This window comes from Monodelphis domestica, chromosome 7, assembly GCF_027887165.1.
Source record: "Monodelphis domestica isolate mMonDom1 chromosome 7, mMonDom1.pri, whole genome shotgun sequence".
Taxonomy (NCBI): domain Eukaryota; kingdom Metazoa; phylum Chordata; class Mammalia; order Didelphimorphia; family Didelphidae; genus Monodelphis; species Monodelphis domestica.
This window is the reverse complement of record NC_077233.1, coordinates 177529329-177555360: the sequence shown is the minus strand read 5'-3', so window position 1 is coordinate 177555360 and position 26032 is coordinate 177529329. Positions and strand designations below refer to the sequence as shown.

General features: G+C 36.5%; 1 protein-coding gene across 47 annotated transcripts in view; it reads right to left on the bottom strand.

The window, feature by feature from the left end:
- Nucleotides 1-26032, bottom strand: part of RBFOX1 (RNA binding fox-1 homolog 1) — a 2817840-nt gene that overhangs the window by 163265 nt on the left and 2628543 nt on the right. For 43 of the 47 annotated variants that reach the window (XM_056804034.1, XM_056804033.1, XM_056804032.1 and 40 more), the window contains one exon: nucleotides 16479-16721. In XM_056804034.1, coding sequence (XP_056660012.1) covers nucleotides 16479-16721 — 243 coding nt within the window. Of the gene's footprint in view, nucleotides 1-16478; nucleotides 16722-23660; nucleotides 23946-26032 lie in introns of those variants that run through there. The other 4 variants (XM_056804072.1, XM_056804058.1, XM_056804076.1 and 1 more) reach the window with 4 other exon arrangements.

The following is a 26032-nucleotide window of genomic DNA, read 5'->3' as shown; positions in this document are numbered from 1 at the left end:
AAATTAATTAATAATAAAGCAATTTTCACAGAGACACAATGATTTATCTTACCTCTCTGCTTTTTAATAAAAGGACTAAAGACCTTAAGGGGATGAAAAAGGAAATATTCAAATTCCTACTCTTTTAAAGGACACCAGATACCTCCCCAAGTAGTCTTTGGTGCATTTGAAGAAATATTAAAATCTAAAGATTCTTGTTAGTATTTTTTCCAAGATGTTATTCTTATTTGCCACGCTCAATGTAAATTCTCCCCTGACTTCCATGTAAATGATACTTCTTTTGAGATCAAAGCAATTATATATAAATAGCCTTTGTTCCGTACAACTGCACAACCTACTCCTGCCACTCCTCTCCAGTCTGCCCCTCTCACTAAACCCATATGAGACCCAGGGTGGCCTGTGCAGCTCACCTTTGGTCATGTCCAGAAAAAAAAAATCAGTCTTTGACCACAGACTGAATACAAATTGCTACTGACCTACTAAATCAAATCTAAATTCCTGATTTGATTCTATGATTTCTTCTATGGTTTGCCCCCATTCTACATTTCAAGGTTTGTATCATACTATGCCTAGAATAATCTCTTCCTCGCTGTCCATACCTTCTAACACTACATACATATTTTTTTGTTTGCCCAAATACTACTTACCCTTTTCATGAAGCCATTTTTGATCCCTCTATAAAGCACTATCTTTATCCTCTTTCTTAACTTCCAGCACCCAGTGTTGTTATTCAGAGATCTTAAGGGGGACCACCTTGTGGCTCAGTAGACTGAGAGCCAGGCCTAGAGAGGAGAGGTCCTGGGTTCAAATCTGAATTCAGACATTTCCTAGCCATGTGAGCATGGGCAAGTCACTTAACACCCATTGCCTTAGCCCCTACCACTCTTCTTCTGCCTTGGAACCAATACATAGTATTGATTCTAAGATGGAAGGGTTAAAAAAAAATAAGTTCTTGAAGCCTCCTTGTCCTGGAACATCCAACCACCCCTGTGTTCTTCTCAACCTGGAATGTCCTTCAGTAAGGCTCACTCTTTTTCCTACGGTCAAATTCCTCTGCAAGTCACCTTTTAGTGGAGGAGATCAGAATGGCCTTCATTCTCTTCCCAGATTTCAAAATTCTGCTCTCATCCTAAGTATCTTTATCTGCTCACCTTTTCAACTACCTTTTATGTGTCATCATCTCCCATTAGAAGGAAGGTCCTTGAGGACAGGGGTTGTCTTTTTTGCTTCTAATTATCTCCTTAGTTCTCAGCACAGTAAGTTTTTAACAATGGTTTGTTGAAAATCACTATAATGCATGTATGAATGAAGCGGTAGAAACTAACCCTTCAAAATACACATCAAGTTCAAATACTGACAAGGAAGGTAAAATACAATGTGGGGAAAAAATTCTTTTAGCAAGATCATTCTGGAATACAGATGATAACTAGGCTATTACGACTAAAGCTAAGTGAACCATATTCAAAATTTAGAAGTTTCTCCTTGTAGTAACCGCTGACCCACACTCTAAACATAGTTTTATGGCTTGATATGCCAGGGTTCTGAGGAAAATAGCCTATTGACTGATTCAAAGCAAATGGTAAAAGAATAAACAAAAATTAATTGAATGCAAGTATTTCATTCAAGATTCTAGAATTTATTTTATCTTTGTCTCACCTTCCCAACCAAACTATGCATGCTACAGGACAGTGAAGGTACTTTACATATTTTAGAAAGAGGGCAAGAAACCCAGGAGGTATTCAACAAAAACCTTCTGAGGTGGAGCTGGTATTTATATATAGCATTTTAAGGTCTTCATAGAGCTTTGCTAGCATTACCTTTATTATATTAAATTCACATCAGTTTCTGAAAGTGAGTTTCACTATTGGTAACTATTAAAATTATTAATATGTAGTTTTATTATTGAGAACATTTATCTAACCACTTAAGAATGATAAAGCATTTTTCTCAGGGCCTATGAAGAAGGTGCTATAAATACTAAGTTATCATTTTAATTTTACCAAGAAGAAAAATGAGGCTTGGGAAACTTCATATTTCTAGGCTTACAGATTGAGACCTGCAAGCAACCTCCTTACTTTAATCCATTAATGTGGATATTCACTCAGTTATACAGATTGCTACCCATTCAGTCTTTCTCATCCTTTATGATTTTGGTCACTGTTCTCTCATCACCAAAGATTTTCACAATCATTTTTCACCTGACTAAGTTACTTTGGGATTTCTCTTACTGATAAAGTCACATCCTTTTCTTCAATATTCTTTCCAATACTTCTTTAATATGTCATTGTCAGAAATATGCAATACCATACACTCTCCATATCCTTCTGGATTACCTACAATTCTGAATTTTCAGATATTGTGAGGATCCATAATTAATAGCATCTTTTCAAAGCACTATTCTGTTAAAAGATGGAGTTTTGCACTACATAGTAATTTGGGATTGTTAAAAACTCAGCATAGGTTCCCAAATGCAGAATACCCATGATTTTCTTCTCATTCAATTCCAATCCTAAATGATATTAAAACTATTTACAGGGGACTTCTAGCTGTCTCAATGGTCTGAAAGATATGTCTTGAGATGGGTTCAAATTTGGCTTCAGATACTTCTTAGTGGGGTGACCCTGGGCAAGTCACTTAACCTGTATTGCTTAGTCCTTACCACTTTTCTGCCTTGGAACCAATTCATAGTATTGATTCTAATATGGAAAGTAAGGGGTTTTACTTTTTTTTTTAAGTATTACAACTGGTCCAAGCAGCTTGACTGCTGATTGGCCATTTCTATTGCTTGCAAAACTCTTACATGTTCTAAGTCTTTGTGACCAAGGCCACAGGCTATACCTATTCTAATCTGTTCCTCTTACTGGGTTGTAATATTTCTTTCAAATTCTGAGGCAGTAGAGTGAGGAGACACATTACTAGTATCAGGAGTAAATTTCTCTAGTTTCCTTTACTTGGGAATTCTCTCAGTAATCTTCAGTAGTTTTAGATCACTGGATTTAAAGGTTAAAAGGACCTTGGATAACATCTAATCCATTTGTTCTTATCTAGAGTATCCTTAAACTTGGATAGAAAAAAACCTCTATTTTTGTTTCAACATAATTTGCAATCATTTAAATTTTATTGTCTTACAAACATTCTGTAAAGGGATCCATAAGCTTCACCAGACTACCAAAGAAATCCATGACATTAAAAAAAAAATTAACAAACACTGAGATAGATAGCCCAAGTCCCTCACTATACAGGTGAGGGAACTGAGCCCACACAAGAAATAAATAGCAGTGTTCTGTCCATTACATCACTGTCCTATCCTATCCTGTCCTGGATTGTTATAATTAGTCTGCTTCCCAGTGATTTGATTCTCTTTAGTCTTTGTCTTTTATCCCCAATCATACATTCATGCTTCTTAACTTGACCTGTGTATCAGTACTGGTAAAATTAGCCAGATGAGATGAGTAAAAAAAAAGTTCAATAAACTGAACTTTTCCATTAGTTGTTTTTTTGATATCTTAAACCCCAGTCATGCCTAGTGTATATGAGAAAGAACACAAGATACAGCAATAATATCAAAGAGGGCAAACTGGGAAAGTCCTTTTAGTGATCCTCTCCTATAGATTCATCTACTAAACATACTAGTATACGTATCATATTAGAGAACCTATTTTAGGGGAAGAGATTTTATAAAATTTCTCCAGAAATTAATTCTGAAGTCCTCCCTAAAATCTGCCTATCTCCTCTTTTCTGGCACCTCAACATATTTCATTCCAATCTATCCTGAGCTACTTTAGTCATAGAATCTTAGATTTAGAAATGATCTGAGAGAGCACCTCGTCTGGTTTTCTACCTGAAAATCCCCACCAAAAAAAACCAAAAACGTTTTTGAAGGTGGCTATCTAGCCTTCTTGGAACTCTTTCAGTGAATCAGACATTTTTTCCCAGTCATTTTAGTCATGTCTGTCTCTTCATGACCTCATTTGGTAAGGAACTTATCACAGGACAAAGTGGTTCATTCCACTACAAAGTGTCTCTGAATATAAGTAAATTCCTTTTCATATCCAAAATCTACTCTTCATAATTTCCAACCAGAATTGTAATATACCTACAATATATTACAATACAATACAAAAATAAGCTTCATTCTTTTTTCACATAATAGCACTTCAAATTTTTGAGACATCTATCATATTCTCATGAGTCATCTCCTCTAGGCTAACCATTTTCCTACAATTTTGGTTTCAAGTCTTTTTACTATGCCAGTTATCTTCTTCTTCACATGCTCTAGTTTTATTTGTTTTTTTTTTCCTGACCATGCATATTTTTAAAAATTTGTTTGTTACATTAAAATTCCCAGGTAAAATTCTCATGCTCTAGCTTATTAACCCTCCTTTTAAAATATAATACCCCAAAGTCAGGAGGACATTGTACACAATAACAATACTGTATGATGATCAACTGTGAAGATTTGGCTACTCTCAGCAAAGCAATGATCTGGGAAAATCCTGAAAGATTTATTATGATGCGAAATACTATTTACCTCCAGAGAAAGAATCATTTGGGTCGGACGGATGTGAATCAAAGCATACTATCTTTCACATCAATGTATCTATGGTTTTATTTTGGGGTTCAGGTTATGTATGAGAGTGCTTTTAACAATGGCCAATATGGAAGTGTGTTTTGCATGATAAATAAAATAAAACACCCTGAAGTGTACCCAATACCCTAATAATGGAATGGCTGGATCAGAGAAAATAACAATGGGATTATTACCTACTGTGTTTCAGTCATTAAATAAATTCAGTTTTAAGTAGCATTGGCTTTTGAGGTAGCTATATCAAAAACTAAGTCAACTAAGAGGCCTAATATTCCCCTTCCCCTATTATCTCTGGTCGATTGAAAAACAACTTGGTAAAGTGGACAGAGCTAACTTTGAACTCAGGAAGACCTACAAAATATGAATATATAACTTCAAGCAAGTCCCTTAATAACTCATTGCCTAAAGGCAACTCTCTAAACTTGCAAATTTCATACCTTAGTGGGGAGAACTCCTCATGGAAAGAGGAATTCTCCATGATAATAAAATAATAAGTTTTATTCCCACTGTCTAACATACTACTCCTATCTTGTATTTGGAGCAGTTTTTTTTTTCTTTTATTTTTGGCTTAACTTTAGGACTTTTCTACATCTTCTGTTGATGGATTCAGTGTCTAAAAAGATACTCATATTTTCTAGCAGAAAGATACTTTAAGATTTTGGTAAATGAGGTTTTGAAAACAGATAAGATGTAAGTAAAATGTACCTGGGCCACTTGATTTGCATGAGTAAAAACCCAAATATTAGTGAAGACAGAGCTCAAGAGGCATAGAATTGAAAAGAAGCCATGAAAAAGACAGCAAGTCCAACAACACAGGGCTGGCCCAAGGCAATGATAGGAAATTCAATTTGAGAATTGCTGTTTGCAAAGCAATCCAATACATTATAGTATGTACATTATTATTGTATTATATTGAGTAATATCACATTTAAGTAGATTTCATAGCATCATATCAGTGCACAAGGGAATAGAAAAGTGGTTAATAAAACACAGAAGTACAATTTCCTTTCAGTGTTAGTTATGTACCTATTATACTCAGAGAATAATAATCAGTAGTCCACTTAGTTTGACTTGGGAAGTATAAGAGCAGTAATTACTTCTTGTATACTATGTCATTAATAAGGGTTAGGCTTAACACTAGGTAACTTTGGATACTCTGAAAATCATGGCATTTCCTTAGAAACACACATCAGTTCAAAACATAGTGTATGTACAATATTGTGTCACATATGTTCCCAGGGTTATTTTTTTGAATGCAATTTATAATTTGTTTGCTATGCTTTCTCCCACTCTTACATTTCCAGAAATTTGTGATTCTCTGATTTTTTTTCCTATATAATTCTTCTGGACAATTACTGGAATACAAGGAGCAGTGAACAGCTCTATAAAATATTTGGTCAGAACAATTAAAGAACCACCAGTAATGTCATTTATGAAAGTAAAATGAAGAGCATTTAAGATGTGTAATCCTTGAATTGTTTTTAGCACTTCTTCAAAGGGAAGCTGGAATAGAATTATGAATTATATTCTCATTTGCAGTAGCAAAGATCTTAATAGTCTCCCATATGCAATATTGTAGAAACTCAAGTGAAAACTTGTCATCTATATAACATTTTTCATTTCCCCAATATTTGTGGTATTTGCTAAAACAGGGGAGGGGAAATAAAACCAATAAATACAACATTGATTCTGGAACAGCAGGAAAACATCACAAGAAGGGAAGCTATAATACCAATCTGTAATAGGCCAGATTTAGTGTTAGTAAAAAACAAAGTGTGACTTACTTTGTAATACCTATGCTGAAGATAGTATTGAAGAGAAAAAAAATGTTACAATTGAGTAGTCTTCTTTTTTTTTTTAAATCGATCAGTGAAACCTTTGCTTTTTCATGACTCTGGACCACAAGATATGATGAATTCTCCATTTGAGGCTCCAAAGAAGTATAACATTAAAATCCATAAAGACAAAGAGATCAAGGATCAGGAGGCGAATTAATTAATTAAAACCTAGCAGTTATATAAATGGAATATACTTGAATCCGGTGTTGAACTGGGCAGAGTAAGAAGAAAGATAGGACTTGACGGAGGTAAGCAGTCTCAATAAAAAGAGCTATGAAAAAATTAAAGGAGGAATCAGGGACAAGAATAAGAGCACTGAAATTAGAAGAAGAGTTCAATTAAGGGTCCTACTACTTAGCTCTCTTATAAACCTCAGACAGGTGGAAGAATTCCATGGGGACTGGAATGACCTCCAGGAAGTGATGCAGAGTGAGAGGAGCAGAACCAGGAAAACATTGTACACAGAGACTGATGTAAAACAATGGAATGTAATGGACTTCTCCATTAGTGGTAATGCAGTGATCCTGAATAACTTGGAGGAACCTACAAGAAAGAACACTATCCACATTCAGGGGAAACACTGTGGGAGTAAAAACACTGGAGAAAAACAACTGCTTGAATACATGGGTCAAAGGGATATGGTTGATGTAGACTCTAAATGAACATCCTAATGCAAACATCAACATGGAAATAAGTTCTGACCAAGGGCACATGTAATACCCAATGAAATTGCGCGTTGGCAGCGGGAAGAGTGGGTGGAGGGGAGGGAGGGAAATAATGCAATTATTGTAACCAAGGAATAATATTCTAAATTGACTAAATAAACTTATTCAAATGAAAAAAAATAAAGTAAAAGTCCCCCCCACCCCCAAAAAAGAAACCTCAGACAGTTTGTGGCAATTCTGAATCTCAGTGTCTTATATATGCAATGAGGGTATTAGACTAGGTGATCTCTATCATGACATCCACCTCTGAATTTCATGATCTTACACAGAATTTTTTTTCCTGAGGCCCCATAGGGAAGATATTGAAGAAGGAAAGCCAAAATCTCCAAAGCTCAATCATTTAACCTTCCTCCTATCTTCTGTTTCCATTCATCTTCTGTTCTATAGGTAACAGAAACTAGTCTTTAAATGTTAGAGCTAAGTTACCATTTGGATTAAATGAAAAGGTAAACAGGAGCCCTATGGTTCTCAGGTAGTTAAATTTTTTTCTGTATTTCCTCAAAATACTCTTCAATTTCAAGAAAGAAAAATCTCTGGGGCTCTCCTCTCCTAAGATTTCCCTATCCTCTCTTTCCTCACATAACTATGAGACTAATGTCACACAGAGACATTGCCCAGGAACCATCGACAACTCCTTATATAATTGCTAACCCAACTTCTACTTGTGAGCCAATTACAGGAAAGGCACAAAAAAAAATCATGTCAGTTGTGCATTGTTGCTACTACCTCTTTTCTTAGTCAAAATGGAAGTTAATTCCCTTCCAAAAAAGTCTAGAGAACAATCTATTTAAATTATAGTGTTACAATGTGAAGCAAAGATGCATAAGTCAAATACAATTTGGGTTATAATTAGCTATTTCATTGTAGCAAGTTTCTCTGGGAAATCCAGGCTCCTTTTAGTTAGCACATCGAATGGCTTCAAGTTTTTTTTTCCCCTTTTTTCTTTAAGAATTCAAAAGTCCATATGCAGCAAGATATTAGAGACCACAGTTAGGACAGTGAAAAAAAATGGCCAGTAATGAGGCGCTATAGAGACACTAAGTGAATTGAGGGGAGAATTATTCAGAGAATTACCCAAAGCAGTATATTTTTGTTAATAAGGGTAATAATGAAGTGAGAATTTATCCTGGGTAACTCTTCATGCTACAGTCACCATTTTTGGTGATACAGAATTTATTAAAACCATTAACTTTTGTTATTTTTTAAACCTTTTCTAAATCACACAAAAAGATATTTCTATCATCTACCCCTTTTCCTTTTTAAATAGAGCCATATTAATACTATGTGACTTGATTTAATTTGTTATGCTAAATCATAAATCACTAATAAAGTTTTTGGGTAGCCAGATTTTTAACTTCTGAAATAGAACTGGAATATGCAGGACAAAGAAAAACACACTGACATGCAATCTGGTTAGTTTGAATTAGTCCAAATTCATTCCAAACTCATTTATTGGAGACAATCTATCAGAGCAGATTTACAGAAAAAAAAAGATATTAAGCACTCTTAAAATTCAGTTCTTCAGGTTATAGTATCCTCTATTTCCTGCCATTGAGCTCTTGTGACTTCCTTGCCTAAGTCTAGAAAAAGATTCCCCCTGAGATCCGTAAACTCCAGTAAAGAGGAAAGATCTGAATAATATCCTTATTTAATCCATGGGCAAACTATCTCATCAAGGAAGTCATCTTGAAAGAATAAAGAGTACTCCAGTAGTTCACCAGAAGGGTGGGTGCCCACGGTAGACAAGGAGAGCATTGGTTCCAATTTCTCCACCAAAGGCTACAATTTGACTAGCTGGCTGTCTCAGAGGCACTGCCTTGCTCGGCAGACTGAAATAAAGAAAGATCCTTTGCAAAAGCATTTTGTCCCAGGAGTAGTTAGCACTGGGGATGTCTATAATATACAATACTACTATAATATACAATACAGCACACACTGGCAAAATAACCAGAACTAGCAGGCTATTATTTAAATGAAATAAATATAGTTCCTGGAGTTGTGGAAGCATTATTAAGAACCAAGCACAAAAGAGGCTAAAGAAAGCTGCATAAAATTGTACATCCCAACACATTCCAAAGGGTAGTGATATCTAACCTTTACCCACCTCTAGAAAATTCTACAGTCAATGAAACTCAGGAATATTTATCTCTGGATTAATCTCTGGAAAAATAAGCTATAAGGATAATGAATAATTAAAAAGAGGCTAGATTCAGTTTCCATCCCAAAGAGGCCCAAATGCTCTGGGTTTTATTTATTTGAAGTAAAACAAACCTCCATTCTCTCCTAAGGACTTAAAGTCTATTTGATTCACCTAAATGTCAGAATTGGAAGGGACCTCTGGCCATTGCGTCTAATCCACACCTGAACACGTGTTCCCTTGTCAACATACTCGGGCTTTTTCCTGAAGATTTCAAATGAGAAAAAGCCTATACTTCTATGTCAACAAGGACTCCCATCACATTTTGGGACAGTTCTGCTTTTGGGGGTTTTTCCTTCCCTCCAGTCTCAGTTGATAACTTTGCAAATTCTGTCCTCTGGGAACAAGACAAGTTGAACTCCTCTTCTACCTGATGGTTTCTCAATTTCCTACCTGAATCCAATAATAATCCTCCCCCATCCACTGTCTTTTTTCAGGCTATGATCCTTCCCACACTCATTATCTCTTCTCATCCCTACTTTCTTCCTTTGCCAATCTGGCCATCTCACTTTGGATACTCTTTGTCCTTTGAATAGTCATAGTCCTTCTAAGATATTCCTAGAACCTAACACTATTGTGTAGATGTAGTCTGAACAGAGCAGAACACCTCAGGAAATATTGCTCCCTTGTCTGTTTACTATGCTTTTTCTTAACACAGTCTAAGATTTTATTAGCTTTCATTTATATAGTAAAAGAAGGAGTGATAATCATTTGGAAATGAGGTAACAAGATGCCAAAATTTCTTCTTCAGGGAATTTCAAGAGTTCATAGGTCTGTCTGAGGAAGGAGATAGCCTGGAATAGACCAGGAATGTTGGGAAGGACACCCTGTTTGAAAATAGTTCCTCAATACATTCAACTATTTAATAATTTGAAAAAATATATATTTTATAAAAGGATAAGAGATCCAGAATGGTGGGAGATCTGAAAAACTTTTATGATAATTTAAAAACTTAATTTAAATATTGGATTATTATTTTACCATTAAAACAATTAAAGAAAATAAGAATGTTTAGCTAAATATGGGAATTTTTAGCAGGAGATATCATAGCTGTCTTTTACTATTTGAAGGAATATTTCACAGAAATGGAAATGGTTCTATGTTCCTACATAAAGCAGAAGTTTCTAACAATAACAGTTGCCTAACAATAGAAAAGGTTGTCTTGTGAAGTAATGAACTTCCTATCACTACAAGTACATAAAAGGCTAAAAGTCTCTTAGCAATGTTGCAGAGATAGCTCCTATACCGAATGGAAAGATTTCAGCAGACTTCTTTTCAAATCAAACATTTAATCTTTGTAACTCCATACTCCAATATATATTACTTTGATATGATTGCTATCCTAACAGCTAACTGAGATAAGTGGAATTGATAAAATAAGAGTTTTGAGTATGTATGCAAAGGCTGCCAATACTTGTAGAAGAACATCATTTAATTAGAATCTGTATCAAAATTCTATTTTTTTAACTGTCCTATAGAATAGCTTTTAAAGACAATAAACGTATTGGATATTTCCCAATCGAATAAGATGACAGACCGATTAGAGAAGATGGGGTAAAGTCCTAGGTTGGAGTTTGACTATGAGAATGAGATTTATGAATTCCCCTAAGTGTAGTTGGGAGTCCTTAAAGAATGAAACACACCTTATGTAAAACTGGGAAATGAGAGATATAACTTTTAACTTCCCCTTGGATAATGACTCCACAGAGTTCCTTTCCAAAGTTCCTTTTCTTTGAAAGAAAGTTGAACGAGGGAATGATTCTCTTCCTCCTGACCCAGACACAATGCCACTAAATGTCACCTAGATCTAACAAGGACTCCAAAATGAGTAGAAGAATATTGGATTGAAAGTAAGCAGAGTTGGAGTCAAGGTCTTGCTCCTGTAATTATGGTCAAATAACTCCAATTTCTTCAATCTGTAAACAAGGGCAAATAGTTAAGGGCAGACTGGGTGATTTCCCCTTTATCTCCAAAATTCATAAATCGCTCTGGTCTGTTAGCTGTGTTGCTTCCAGATCCTCAAGCGAATAGGAGCTGCCATATTATCCCCGGGGTCAGAATCTTACTAATCTTCAGAGTTCATGCAAAATTCATCCCCAGAAGCAAAGATATATGTTGTGGCACAACATTATGGTTGGAGATACGAGAATAGTAATTTCACCCATGTGTGGAAATTCTAAGTATATAAACTCTCTCTCCAGTACAGATGAACAGAGGTTAAATGACTCGCCCATGGTCAGAGACCTCATTCTTCCTGATTCTAAGTCCTCTCACTAGAACCCTGCTGACTTTCAAATATGTTATTTGTGTGTATGCAGTTTATTTAGCATTACAGATAAGTGGTTCCCAAAGTGTGGTTCAGGAACTTCATTTTAGAGGATCTACAAGGTCAAAATTATTTTCATAATAATAAGCTATCTTAATTTTTAATATGGTATATATTTATAGCTCTAACCCATATAAACAAAAACTTGGGGGAGGGGGTAATGTCCTCAGTAATTTTAAAAGCATAAAGGAGTCCCGACTTGAAAATGTGAGAATATGGCTATAGGTAGATCTAGATACTTTTTTTCCTATTGGATCTAATATTACTATCAGTGAGGAACTTCTAGCAAGGCAAATTAGCAACCTATTTGTAAATTAAAATCTTTAAATGTTGCCATGGTACCATGAAATTAAGTGTTTTCTCTGGAGTACAGTTAAACTATATCTTGGCCAGGTTTTGAGTCCAAGTTTTTCTGAGGACTGAAAGTATGTGATCTATCCAAGCTCTTTTTCGACTAAGCAAAGAACTAAAAGGACACTAGACCTGAGTCCAAAAGGGACCTGACGCTTAATAGCTATGTAACTCTGGACAAGTAACTTAATCTCTTTCTTGTACAGAAACAAAATATTCTGGAATTCAAGACCTTTCATGATCAGTCCCCTCCTAATTTTCTAGTCTTCTTACATCTTCTTTCCTACCACATATTCTTTTGTCCAGTGACACTGGCCTCCCATCTATTCAACAAACATGTTCTTATCTCTCAGCTCTGGGAATTTTCTCCATACCTGAAATGTTCTCCTACTTTGACTAATGACCTCCTTGGCTTCCTTCAAGTCCAAACTTAAATCTCACCTTCCACAGGGGGCCTTCCCCACTTCTCTCAATTCTAGTGTTTTCTCTCTGTTAATTATTTTCCATTTAGTATGTAGATAGTTTGCTTTGTGTGCTATATATTTGTTTGCATGTTTCCCCTCACCTTTGATTACAATCTCCTCAAGGGCTTTTGCCTCTTTTTGTATTCCCAAACACTGAGTACACTTAATAAATATTTATAGATCAATGGGTCAAATGAGATAACTGGAAAGAGCTTAGCACAGTATCTGGCACATAGTTGAGTGCTATATAATGTTAGTTGTTGTTATTATCTTCTTCTTATTTTAATGTCCTTTGAGGAAAGCACGTTCGGACAGCAAATGACATCGGAATCATTCAGAAGAAATGTAAGCTCATAATTTTATTAAGAGAGATTTGGGGGCAGAAGGAGTGAGAATGGTGGGGAAATGAGTAGGACATGTTTTGTTTTGTTTTTGGTAGAAAGGGAGAATTAATATTGGGTAGAGTAAGAAAGAGATATAAAAGTAGATGGATGAGAGACTGGTATAATTTTTTAAAAAGTACTTTAGAACTCAGAAGACTTCACTTTAAGCTTTATCACTAGTTTTTTAACTGGACAAGTTACTTCACTTTCTTCAGCCTCAGTTTGTAAAATGGGAGGTGATAGCATTTGTTCTACCTGCCTCCTAGGCCCACTGTAAAACCCTGAATGTGTATTTGAAATTAAAATTCTATTTCCCGAAGTACTTTTGGAAAACAATACTCAAACTGCTTTGTTTTAGTTATTAATTACAGCTTCCAAAGTGGGTGAAAATGAAAGGAAAAGAGAAGGCCTGGAGGATCATCTTTAAGGAATGATAATAATCAGTAAAACTAGTCAGAATAATAGTCAGCATTCACATAGTGCTTTATAGTTGGCAAAGCACTTAGCGGATGTTATCTCACCTGGGAGGCAGGATAACATCAGTAAGGTTGCTCAGCTAGGTGAAACAAAGATGCTACAAGGAACACAAGCCGTACAGTACAAAAGCCAACCCACAGGAATGAGGAATTTTCTTGCTCATCTTTTCAAGGAACCAGCAGATGTGCCCCCAATCCCTTTTCCCCAGGTCAGATGCCAGCCATCTAAGCCATTAGATGAGGTCCAGTCTATCTCTTTGTACTTGAAGATCCATGTGGATTTCTCCATTTACAGAACTGTGTGCCACACAACTGGCACAGAAGAAAACAATAAGATTTTTTTCCTCTGCCTCAACATTAACTTCTCCCGTAAATAAAAAAGAAGAAACAAAAGAAAAGAGAATCCCGTATCATCTTGAAGGAGTTAATGCAGCTGCCAGGGATGTCTAACACCATAGCGGGTAGTGAATAGCTAAAATACAGGAAGAGTCTGGCTCATTAAAGGCATGTTCTCAAAGGCCACGGAGCATTTTGCTGTTGTGCCTATCTCTAGGACACCCTTGTTGGCTCCCATTAGGAGTGTACGAATCTGATGGGAAGGTTGTGGGAGACTTTCAGCAGATTGCAGAGGTGTTAAAAATAGATGTTAAGTTGCTAGTGGAGATACTTGGCGAATTCTCTACTTGCAAATTTCTAATTATAATATGTCAAGAGTAAAATACCTTGTCAGGAGTAGTATATAATATATAATAGTATTGGCTCTGTCAGCAAACTGATGCATGATATTTTTGAGCCCTACTTTAAATCTGAATTCAGCAGAAAATGTCCTGTAGGGAACAATCTTGGCCCTTGGGGATTTGCCTGGATGACCTAATAAGTTCTCCCAGCCTTTACTTTTCAGATGCTGTGGTAGCTCTGGGTATATTCAGACTCACATTATATATGCACTATGCTAGGTGTTAAATTCTATGCATGCATTGTGTGCAGTTGGAACACTAGAAAATATGTAGTCACAACATATGGGTGATTTTTCCTTCTTACCTCCTCCTGCTGCTATTAGTTTTTCAAAGTTGGCTAATGGGCTCCACTGTGACAAATTGGGCATTTGCACTGATAGTGGCACTGGGTCCTACACTCACAAGTTTAGGAGAACATAAGGATGCCCAAGGTATGTACTCTAACCCATTTAAGAGGCAATGGTGGTCAGATCCTGTAAACCTTCCTTTGCTGCCCCTGAAACGGATAGAATCTTGGGTTGAATAGGCTGTACAGGGAATTTATTCTATTCCTATATTTATATTCTATGGAAGAATCAAATCCTGGAATAGCTATCTTTCTGAGGTCACAGGCAGAATTAAAGGAAGGCAGATACATCAGAATTCCTTCTCCTGGCTATAGAGTCATAGTAATATGAGTTATAGAGTGAGAAGGACCCTGGAAATCATGTAATCCCAACCCCTCATTCTACAGATTAGGAAACTGAGATTGAGAGAAGTTAAATGGTTTGTCAGGTCACATAGGAAGCAGAAAAGGATTTAAACCAAGGGCTTCTGATTCCATTTCCACAATTTCTACTATATTGTACTACCTCAAACAATAGAAACATGTGACAGAAAGACAAGAAATGGAATCATGAAGAAATGAGACACCTCCCCTTTGAAACAAATAATTTGTCTTACCTTTTGTTTTTGTAACACATTCACTCCTGAAAATATCTCTTCTTTCCTTCCATGTTTTTCGTTGTATCTCTGCCACTTTGCACAGTGCATGGCAGATAGAAGAAGCTTAATAAATGTTTGTTAACTGGCTGGCCCTACTCAGTTGGCCACTCTTTATAAGAAAGTTTTTTTTTTACAAGAAAGAGTTGGGGGAAAGTAGTTTAGCAAAACTAACGACCAACCACTACACTGACTCTAAAAGTATATCTAATTATAAAGGAAAAGAAAACATCTTTTTTTTTTTAAAGAAAAAAATGTTTTTAATTCCATCTTATAACTTTCTATAGCATTCTTCTTTAAATTTTACCCCTTTCATATTCCTATTGTACTATCTGCTCTTCTAACATATGTTTCACAGTCCATGATAATTTTTATTTGAATTATTACAATATTTCAATTTTGTCCCAGGCTTTAAACCTTACAACCCTTTATTGTTTTCTACTGGTGTTGTATGTCTATCTCATCTTTCCTTTTGAATTGCAAACTCTTCAAGCCTGGGTAGCATTCCTTCAACATTCCCCCCCACCCCACCCCATAGTCCTCAAAAGCACAAGGCTGGACATAAAATATGTATTTAATAACTACTTGCTGATATAACCTTATTCTCTCCATAGTCATGGACCTTTCTTGCCACCACTAACTCAAGCAACTTGAGTAAAACTAATGAATGCATTCAAAAATCTCATTCATATATTTTTAACCACTTGCAGGAAAAATAGAAAAGTAATGATTTTTAAATCAGAAAGGCTACTAATGCGCCCCCCAAAATGAAGATAATTCCAAGGCAAAATGATGTTGACCCCAATTGGATAAGTTTCCAAGTTCAAAACACAATGCACATTTTATCCTCCAATCAAAAAGGCCACAGATGCTACTACGAAAGAAGTGAAGACACTTTCTGTCCAACATGTCTTCTAATAGAGATCTCTAATCTCTAAAAGACCAACAAAATGAAAATTTCAAGACAAAATGATGTTAATTCTTAATTGGATAAAGCTCCAAGTGCAGGAATCAGGATATTTTTATTTCTAGACCAAAGAAATAAGGAGAAAGAAAGCAAATGCTTTGGTTCGAGTGGGATGACAAACTCCTAGGCAAAGAGGAAGAAAAGGGTGACAAGAAAAAAAAAGGTTGACCCATTTTCAGTGGCAAATGGCTTATCTGTGAAAAACAGCCCAGGACTTGGGGCACCAAGGCCTAATTCTCTGGCAAGTCCAGAGTGATCTTCTAGAAGATATTAAACTAATTTAGGCTATTTGAGGGTGAGGAGATCATGCCCTGGTGCCAGAAATAGGCTCCATTAGGCTAATAGAAATCCCACTATGGACCTCCCCATTTATCAACGAGGTAAGCACTTGCTCAAGGTCTTACCCTCTCCAAACCATTCCAGAAGACAAAAATGCTACACTTACTGTGGCTGTGCCGGAGACAGTCTGCGCACTTGTGTCGGTGGCACTCTGTTCAGAATGCGTCTGCGCTGGAGGGTACATGTTTAACGTGTGCTCTGGGACTGTAGTCTGGCCTGTGTACTCTGGAGCAGGGTGAGGATGTGGAGCCGTGTATTCTGCAGGGATGCCATTCTGAGGGGGCGCAAACTGAGCGGAGGCATAAGGCTGTGCCATCGTGTCAGGAGCTGCTGTAGCTTCCTGATTACCCTGGAAAACAAAAGGGAAGGGGAAAGGGATAAGAAATTAGTTAATAGCCAGAAAGAACCTTCTCCAGAATCCAAAGAGATTAAAAGGGTCCAACATTAACTTCTCCTTTGAGATTGTGTCCATTTTGCTCCTGAAAAGCCTTGATTAGAATCTTAGAATCTTGTCTTAGATGAAACAAGTGAATATGCAAGCTTTCTACGCGACATTTGACTCAATTTCAAAATTAAAGTGCCACAAAAGATCAAATGAAGTGTAACCCCTGAAGGACTTGACATTTATAGAAAAAAAACATTTATACTAGGCATGTGAGTAGACTCAAGATTTTATACTACTCTGTGCAACAAAACTGGGGTGGAAGGGGGAAATATCTTTTGACTATGAGAAATATCCATAGTATTTCTTTGGATTTTGTTGTTGTCTTATTGAAACATATTATCATCTCCGAGTCTAAATTCCAGACCCTAGTTTGGCTAGAGATGCCCTACTAGCTGTAACAGTTAAATTAGTTTCCTTTGGCAACCAATAATTATTATATTCAGTCTTTAACCTTAAATTTGAATCTAACATAGCATGTCCCTATTTTAAGTATTTCAGTAAAGTGTGTGTTTGCATTGTCCAAAATTCACCATGTTTAAATCAATTTAAGTCCCACTTTAATTCTTCATCAAGGTATGGATGTGATCCTAGTTCCTCAAAGGCTGCTAGGACCCGGCAGATGTCACCAAACCGAAAGGGCTTTGAGCAGATCTATGGAAGAATGTGTACCTACTGTGTGAGAATCAAGTAACAGAAGTCTGTTGCTAGAATATGGACCACAATGTGGTGGGTTTTTTTTTACTTAATTTCATTTTTAATCACTGAAGTTAAAGAGCATTGGCTAGCAGGATGTGAAGGAAATGAGATGTACATAAAAATCATAGAATTTCTGGAGGATCATAGAAGTACTGAAATGTGGTCTATCTCTCAAAGTCCTCTTTCATATGAATGACAAAATAGGCAATGTAATAAAGTGACAAAGCAAATCACACCCAGAGACAGAGAAAGAGATTCAGAGAGACAGAGGGAATTTAGGACAAGTTTTCCAATACTCCAATGATACAGATCATAGACCGCTTATGTTTGTCTGTACTAAGTTTCTCTAGTTCTCATCCATGTCCTATAAATATGTGCTGTGGGGGCTTCATTAAGTTGATTAGTTTTTGTTTTTTAAATGTTGGAGGTGCCAATGGCTGTTTTTTGTTTTGCAAACCACCAAACATGGGACAATCACAGTCATTTAAAGTACACTTTGAAGCAATTTGGAACTATACTATGAAAGTGATTAAAATGTCTGTCTTATGACCCAGAAATCTCACTACTAGGCACATACCATAAGAAGATCAATGATTAGAAGAAAAATGTCTTATAAACCAAAATAATCATAGCAGTATTAATTTTTGTTCAGAAAAAAATGGATAACCATTGACTATCTTAAAAAATTGTAGCATATGAATATATGCAGGGGGCTTTTTTGTTTCATTTTGTTTGGAAGTCTAGTGAAATTTATGGGCCCCATTTTAGAATTACTGTTATAAAAATAAAATTAAGAACACTTAGATTGAAACATTGTCATCTATGTGTGTATGTGTATATATATATAAACATACATATGTAATATAATAGTAATAATATAAAGTCTGTAAACTTTATACATACATCCACACATACATATGTGGAATCCTTAATGGAATGGGATATGACTGTCCAGTAAAAAATGATGACTATAAAGAAGCAAAGACATATGAAATAATAGAAACAAAGTAACCAAAAGCAAAAAAACAATATTTACAGACACCAGGACAATGTAAAGGGGGGCGGGGAATCAACAAAATAATCCAGACTGAATGCTATGAAATTGTAATGCCCAAGCTTGGCCCCAAAGATGAGATATGGCAATGCAACTGCCTCCCTTCTTAGAAAAAGTAGGCAACTCTAAGACTGCAACACTGGAGAAAGTGTTAAAACTTGTTTGATAGGTTGGTTAGTTTTGCTGAACTTTATTTTCCCCTCTTCATATATTAGGGATGTCTCTCTGAAAGGGGGAAGGGGCATAATGGGAAATGTAGATGATGTTAAAAACAAAAGGTATCAATAAAATTTTAAAAAGTTAAATCCAACTCAGAAACCATATTCTCCCAATAATTTTTAGACTATACAATGTCAGAGAATGCAATCAAAAGGCCTTGTCTCTTCAGTGATATATTCTTATTTGCATATAAAAAGAAATTTTTACAATTAAACATCAAATAGGTACAACTCCTGTCTTCTATGGTTAATTAGATATGACTTTAGTGTTCCCATAATTACAGCAAATATATGAACATCTCCTAGCTATCTGCCATTAGGGTCAACTAGGTTTTTACACTAGAGGATCAAGTCACAATGAAACCTTTCAGGAAAGGGATGGGAAATGTTTAATCCTAGAATACAAAACATATACACTTGTGAGGGTGCGACACTATTATGATATTGGTAACAATTCCAGAAAAAAACTAAGCATAGGGTAAGTTAAGACAGTTACGCAACACATTGCAATTCTACAAGGTGCTTTCCTCCCCCATACTAATCTCTACCACCCAGTTTATTGTTTGGAAGTAAAAATACAAATCAATTCCTAGGGATGTTGAGAAGACCAATCCCTTTTTACTGTGGGTGTAGAGAGTTCCCAGTGCTGGAAGAAGTTGAAGGAGTTTAGAGAAAATTCAAGAAAATAAGCTCTTCCCACATTCCCTGTACCTTCTGATTTAGAAATCTACTGCTATTTCTAGCCCAAGTAGCATCCTCCTCCTCTCCCATTTGCCTCCACATGACATGAGCCCATCTAAGAATATAACTTCAAATAAAGAAATTCTATCATAAGTGCTTATTCTCACTGGCAAAATTGAAACCCTGGAAAGCTCAGGCCAATGAAAAAGAACTTTTGAAAGGCAGGCAAACTTGGTCCCTAATTGAGGCTCACACTGGCCCCTTAGGGCTTTATTTCACATGGTACCTCTCTCTGATTACATAAAAGGGCATTTAAAAATTATGACAAAAAGAAAGATGGTCAGGCCTGGTAATAGGCAAAGACAGAGAGACAAAAAGAAGCATAGCAAGAAAATTGTGTCTGAACTTTTAAATTTTCTTTCCCTGAAGTGTGGTAGTATCATATTCTACCTCTGACCTTTTCCCCATCAAAGACCTGCATATCCTAGATCAAAGTATATGAATTAATTTAAATTTATGAAAATCACAACATGCTTTTACAAAGTGTTTGAGATATGCAATAATATACTCAGTTCAGTTCATGAAGATTTCTTTCTATTACCAGGCTTCTAAGCAATATAACCAAACCTTATCTAATAGATCAAAGAAAGAAGTCAAGATTTAATAGATTGGGGTCAAGAAAATGAGGGAGGAAGGAAAAGTAGAGTAGGGAGAAGCAAAGGAAAAGTCTCTCTTTAAATCCTCCATATTCCACTCAGAGTATTTTCCCAGTGATATTACCCTTACTCCAAGAAAAATGGTACTTGTAAAAGTGTAAACTTTTAAGGACCATATACAAAATTGAATCTAGCCTCACCTTAACAGTATGCTAAAGATTTTTTGCCATATGGGTATAAGGAGGTACTTTAAAGCATTTTAATAAATAACTTTCTAACTATGGGGTCCAAGAAAGATCTGCTTGATATCACATTTTAATTTTATATTATATGCTGCAATGTAGAGTGCTAGAAAGAGGAATGGAATAAATGATATAAGACTTGAGTTGAAATTCCATTTCTAACTTTACTCCTCCATTTTCCTCACCTAGAGATTAGAAAGAATACTGGTCCATAGCTCACCTGCCAGAATTGTGGGAATAGCATTTTTGATCTGTCAAAAGTGATCTAAATATTTTCATATTATATAGCAAGGTACTAAAGTGTTTAAAATAAGAGAAATGATACGTGACAATGGTCAACTCAGTCTTGAAGTAGAAAAGAATGAGCCATCTAAAAATGGGCATCTTCTAGAGACTCTAAGAATATAATCATTATAATCATGAGATTGTAATAAATCAATAAACAGTGAAGTACCTAGGTACCAGGATACAGAGACAAAACTATAAGTCACAGGTAAGTTATTTATTTTTATTGGTGGGTGGAATTAAATGAATGAATGAAATAAAAAGATGAAATCCTGCTGGGGAATTTCCCTACACCCCCCAAAAAATTAGCATTCATTAGTATGAAGCAAAATGAAACCTAAAAGACCATTAATCTCACTAACCAAGTTAAAAGTGTGTACACAGTTGATAAGTTCTGAAAGCATAAACATCATGGCAACCTTCAACTCCAACATCAGTGAGTACAGAAGTCAGATGCAATGATGAGAAGAATGGAAGCATTAGGATGGACAAAGAAGAATGCCATTAAGATCTCTTGTCTTGGGGCTAACGGACAAGAGTTGGGAGTCAGTGATTCCCAAGTATTGTCCCTGGGAAAGTGAGTCATGGGGTATGCATAGTAAAAGACCAATCATAACTACAAAGCCACTGGCAACTAATGTCCAGGTGCATTTTGTTCTAGAGATTTTTATCCTCTACCTGGAGTTCTAAAACAGATGTTGCCGGGACCCCTACTGTTTCTCATTAACACTGACAGCAGTTCCAGGAGACCCTAATTAATATTCGTAACATTCACACTTTGTGCTAATTACAGCTAATATTTAATTAAGAGCCCAGCACTTTGTGCGGAATTTCTTACTTGTAGCTTTAAACTACTTTTGAAGCAGCATCTCGCTCTATATGAGAAACATCTCCAGATCCATTAGTCCCAGTTCAGGGACTCAAACAAGGTAAAACCCTAAATAAAAAGGAGAGAATAAAAGGCCCAAATTTTCATTGCAGCCCCCATATAGCTTGAGGGCATATCATTTCCAAGACATGGAAGGAAACATGTTCCCAGCTGAAAGTAGATATTTGCTATCTCAGCCTCTCTGTGGCACTGTCAGGCATCATTATTTGGGGGCACTTTTCCTGGACATGGACTTCTGCATCAATGCTTAGAGTTTCTTTTTTTTTTTCCTCCCACACTATCACTAAGCTAGGGCTATTATTTTAAATGTAAAGTTAAGGTGGGAGACTGTGATAGGATAGGAAGGGTTTTTTTTTTCCCCCCAGGAGGAGCTAAACAAAACAAAACAAAACAAACTAATAGTTGCTTCCTCTAATTCCCTCTTAATGGATCCCTTCCCTAACCAAACCCCCAGAAACACGCAATGACACACATGTCTCCCATCTTCAATTTAAGAGACTTCAAAAATCAAAGATGGAATGTGAAGAACCTTGTTTTCTCTTGGTTGCTGCAATATGCAATGACTGAATGAATACCATTAGTATATATTTTTAAGACACACACATCACCCATTTGGGACTATTGTGATACAGTCTCTCCATTTGCATCCTAGAAGATAGAATGTATAACAGTATGATTACAGGAAAACTGCCAGTGGATTCTCGCACATTGTGGGAGAAACACACAACTTGGCTATTAATGCACCAGATTTGGGTTAACATTTGCGGATGTGCCAAAAATACAATCAAGCTGCAACTCCATCATTATACTGTGTGCTTTTTCCTTTGATATTTTTAATCTAATCAAAGAATACTTTAAAAAATATAAAATGTCTGATGCCTATTAAAAAAAGAAAAATCTCATTTGATTTAAAGTTGTTTTTAGCTGAAGTATGGAAATACTAGGAAATAATTTCCATTTTAAAAACCAATGCACAATCTGGCATGGTAGTATTACAGTGGTTTGTCTCTTTGTGTGAGCAGATTTGTATGGTCAGTATGCCATTCTCCTTATTTACAGAGAAACCCCTTGGGGCAAGTAATTCATTCTGTATCCCAAGTTCTCCCTTTTAAGGTGGGCTTAGGAGAAGGGGGTGCTTTACATCAGACCAGGCACATCCATTTTTCTATGTGGTTTAATAAAGTACTTTTTGGCAAATGAAAGAACAAAGGGTGGTAGACAGTCAGACTTTGCAAAATGTTTTGGCCTGAAATCTAATGAAAACCACATTTCAACTCAAAAATATTCTTTACGTGGCAGTGTATAAAATCCAGTTTATTGCTTTCAACTTAAATGCTTGACTGTTTAAGAGTGAAAAGTGCCTGAATTTCATAACCATCAATATTAACTTAAAATCCTACAAGTTTTCAACTTTAAAAGGCAAAGTTCTTGAAGCCCCTCTAAGTGCCCCCTTCCTTGGGGCTTTAGTCCTTTATAGAGCCCTTTCTTACTCTGAAGTAGCTCTTCCATTCCAAAAACATCTTTTATAATGAAGAAACATGAAAAAGCGTTGTCTTAATAAGCCAAATGAGTTCATCCATAGAGCAAAAGAAGACAAGTCACTCCTCCAGAGCCTTTCCCTTCCCATCCCACCAATACCAACATACGGGAACATCAGCTTACTCTACATAGCTACTGTTCTTGGAGCTGGCCTATACTTTTTTATCTTGAGGACAGGTTTTTTTTTTTCAGTTGAGTTTAGTAGTTTGTGCATTCAATTTCTTTGGTCTGAAATACTGCATATTCAGAGAAAGCATCTTGTACTGTAGTTAAATCAGCAAAACTGCATCATATCTTCAGGGCATTTAGACAAAAAGGGAAAATGCAAAATTACCCCATTAACCCTGCAGTTAGTTATGAGTCCATCTCAGTTAGATCAAGCACAACAGAAAGACAGACAGACACACGCACACACAGACACACACACAATCATTGCTGGAGCTCGCCTTCCTCCAGAATGAAGCAAGAAGCAAAACGTGTATCACAGGAAGCTTTCATGCAGCCAGACAGCTTAATAGAGGGAAAGGCTCCGGCTCTATTCAAATCACAGTTTCGAGTGAAAGATAAAACGGAAAAAAAGTACCTGCTGCACCATCTTGTTTCCTTTATCCTCCATAAACTTAGCAGCTGTTCTAGTCCCAGGCCATAGAGCATCTGCCCAAGGCAAGCATCAATTATGGATGAGGGTGTGTGTGTGTGTGTGTGTGTGCTGTGTAATGTGTGGATGAGTGTGGATGATAGGGGTGTTGAAGGAGGGGGAGCTAATGCAAGCCTTGCTGACCTCCCACTCAACATCTGACTGCTCCCAAAACCTAATCCAGATGGGACTCTTTCAGCTTGCTAGGCCTTGCCCCATCAATCACAGCAGGCCCCTCCTCTGGCTCCTGCTCTGAGTTATAGAGTGCACCACTGAGCAGATGATTATATACAGGAGAAGAAAAAACACAGCTTGACTACATTAATAGCTGTTTAAAAAACATTAGAAATGCTACTATATACGTTGCCTCAAGCTGAAATTTTTCATTACTAAACTAAATATATTGTATGCAAAGTTATAAAAATCTAGGAGAGTCCTTTTATTTTATTATTTTATTTGGAAGGGGGACTAGATAAGGGTGAAGGGGGGAGGGACCAAAGAAGGGTAGAAATAAATGTGCACCAAAATGGAGAGGCAGCCAGGCAGACCAACAGTCTATGCACTTGGGAGGAATGTCTAATTTTTAGGAATGATTCTTCATTAAGGGTGAAATGCAATTTTTTTATTCCTTATGTATCTGCCATCAATAATGAATGCAGTCTCTTTACTTTAAGTTAAATATACTTTGTTCTCTCTCTCTGATTAAAAAAAGAGAAATGTCAAAACAATTTCCGTTTTTTTATTTGGCCTCGTCTTTCTTGCTCACCAAGGGAAAGATTTGAGAGGCACGTCTAACCTTCCTTCTAGATAGCCGCTCAGTGGAGTAATGCCTCCCTATTAAAAGAACAGGTCTGGAGACTCTGGAGGGATGGCTGGAGTTTCAAAAATGATTAAACTTGTAATTAAATCACATAACAGAGAAGAAGGCAAAGGCAGAACAAGCAGCCCCAAAGAATTCAACTTTCCTGACAATCTGTCATAGGTTGTCAGAAGTTACAAGACTCGGTAGCCCATCAGGGGAATTTTTATCCCCAATTCTCCCAGAAAAAAAAATCTAGATAAACAGTATTTGCACCATCATTAAACTTCCATTTCCAGTCATACCCAAGGGACATCTTTAACTCAGCTATATTAGCTACTGGTCAGGAAGGATAAAAACAGCCCTGTCAAGCTCCTCCCAAGGACTTCACTAGTTCCCTACCCCAAATCAGTGTGGTGTAAATGGGGGGAAAAAAAGAGATCTACTCAGTTACAAACGGAAGTGATTATTTCTGCTCTGCAGCTAACTAGCTGTGCAACTTATGACAAATCACTTCTAGTCGGTCTATCAGTCAACCAACACACAGTTTATAAATGCCTGCTATGTGCTAGGCACTGTGTTAGTTAAAAAACGAAAGAATCTTAATTTATAACATTTATAAAGTACTTAATTATGTGCCAGGCATTGGGCTAAGCACTTTGCAATAATCTCATTTTATCCTCACAAAAACACTAGGACCTTGGTGGTTTTCTTATCCCCATTTTAGAAATGAGGAAACTGAGGCAAGCAGAGGTGAAGTGACTTATCCAAAGTCACTCAGTTAGTGTTTGAGGCTGGCATCAAACTAAGATCTTCCTGACTCCAGGCCCAGCACCCTATTTACTGGGCCACCTAACTCTTGGACTAGATGATCCCTGGAGTCCCTTTCAGCTCTAAACTGAACATACAATGAGATGCTTGGACATTCCTTATCCATTAGCCCCGGGAACCCAGTGTAGGAAGAAAGTCTAAAAATTTCCTCTAATAGTGAATGTTACATTGCATGATTTAGTTTAATTTTCAATAAAACAATAACTAAAATCCAAAAAAAATCCCCCCAAAGCACTGAAGACTTTCAAAATGGCAGGAATAGGGTAGAGAGTGAAAGAGAAAATAACATGTAAGTATGAACTACTGAATAATAAATACTGGGTTTTGCTTGCTGGGTGAAGACCTCACTTCTTTCATAAAATAGTCCCACACTCCTAGCTGTCACACATTCCTGGAGAACATATCTCAACTGGGTGGACACGAGGCAAATGGATCTTAGCTATGCATACGCCTATTTGGACATGAAAAGAAACTAATGAAGGGCTGGCAAAGGGCAGAGACTTCAGTGTTCTCACTCTTTAGTTGGGGAGAATTAAATGTGAAGAAAGTGAGATGAAAATTGGCAAAGAAGTCCAGATGGCCTGAAAATAGAAAATTTTCCTTCAGCACATCACTTGATATTCCCCAAAGCACTTTCAAGTCAAACCATTTCATTTGACCATCATCAACATTAAATTGGTGGGGCCGT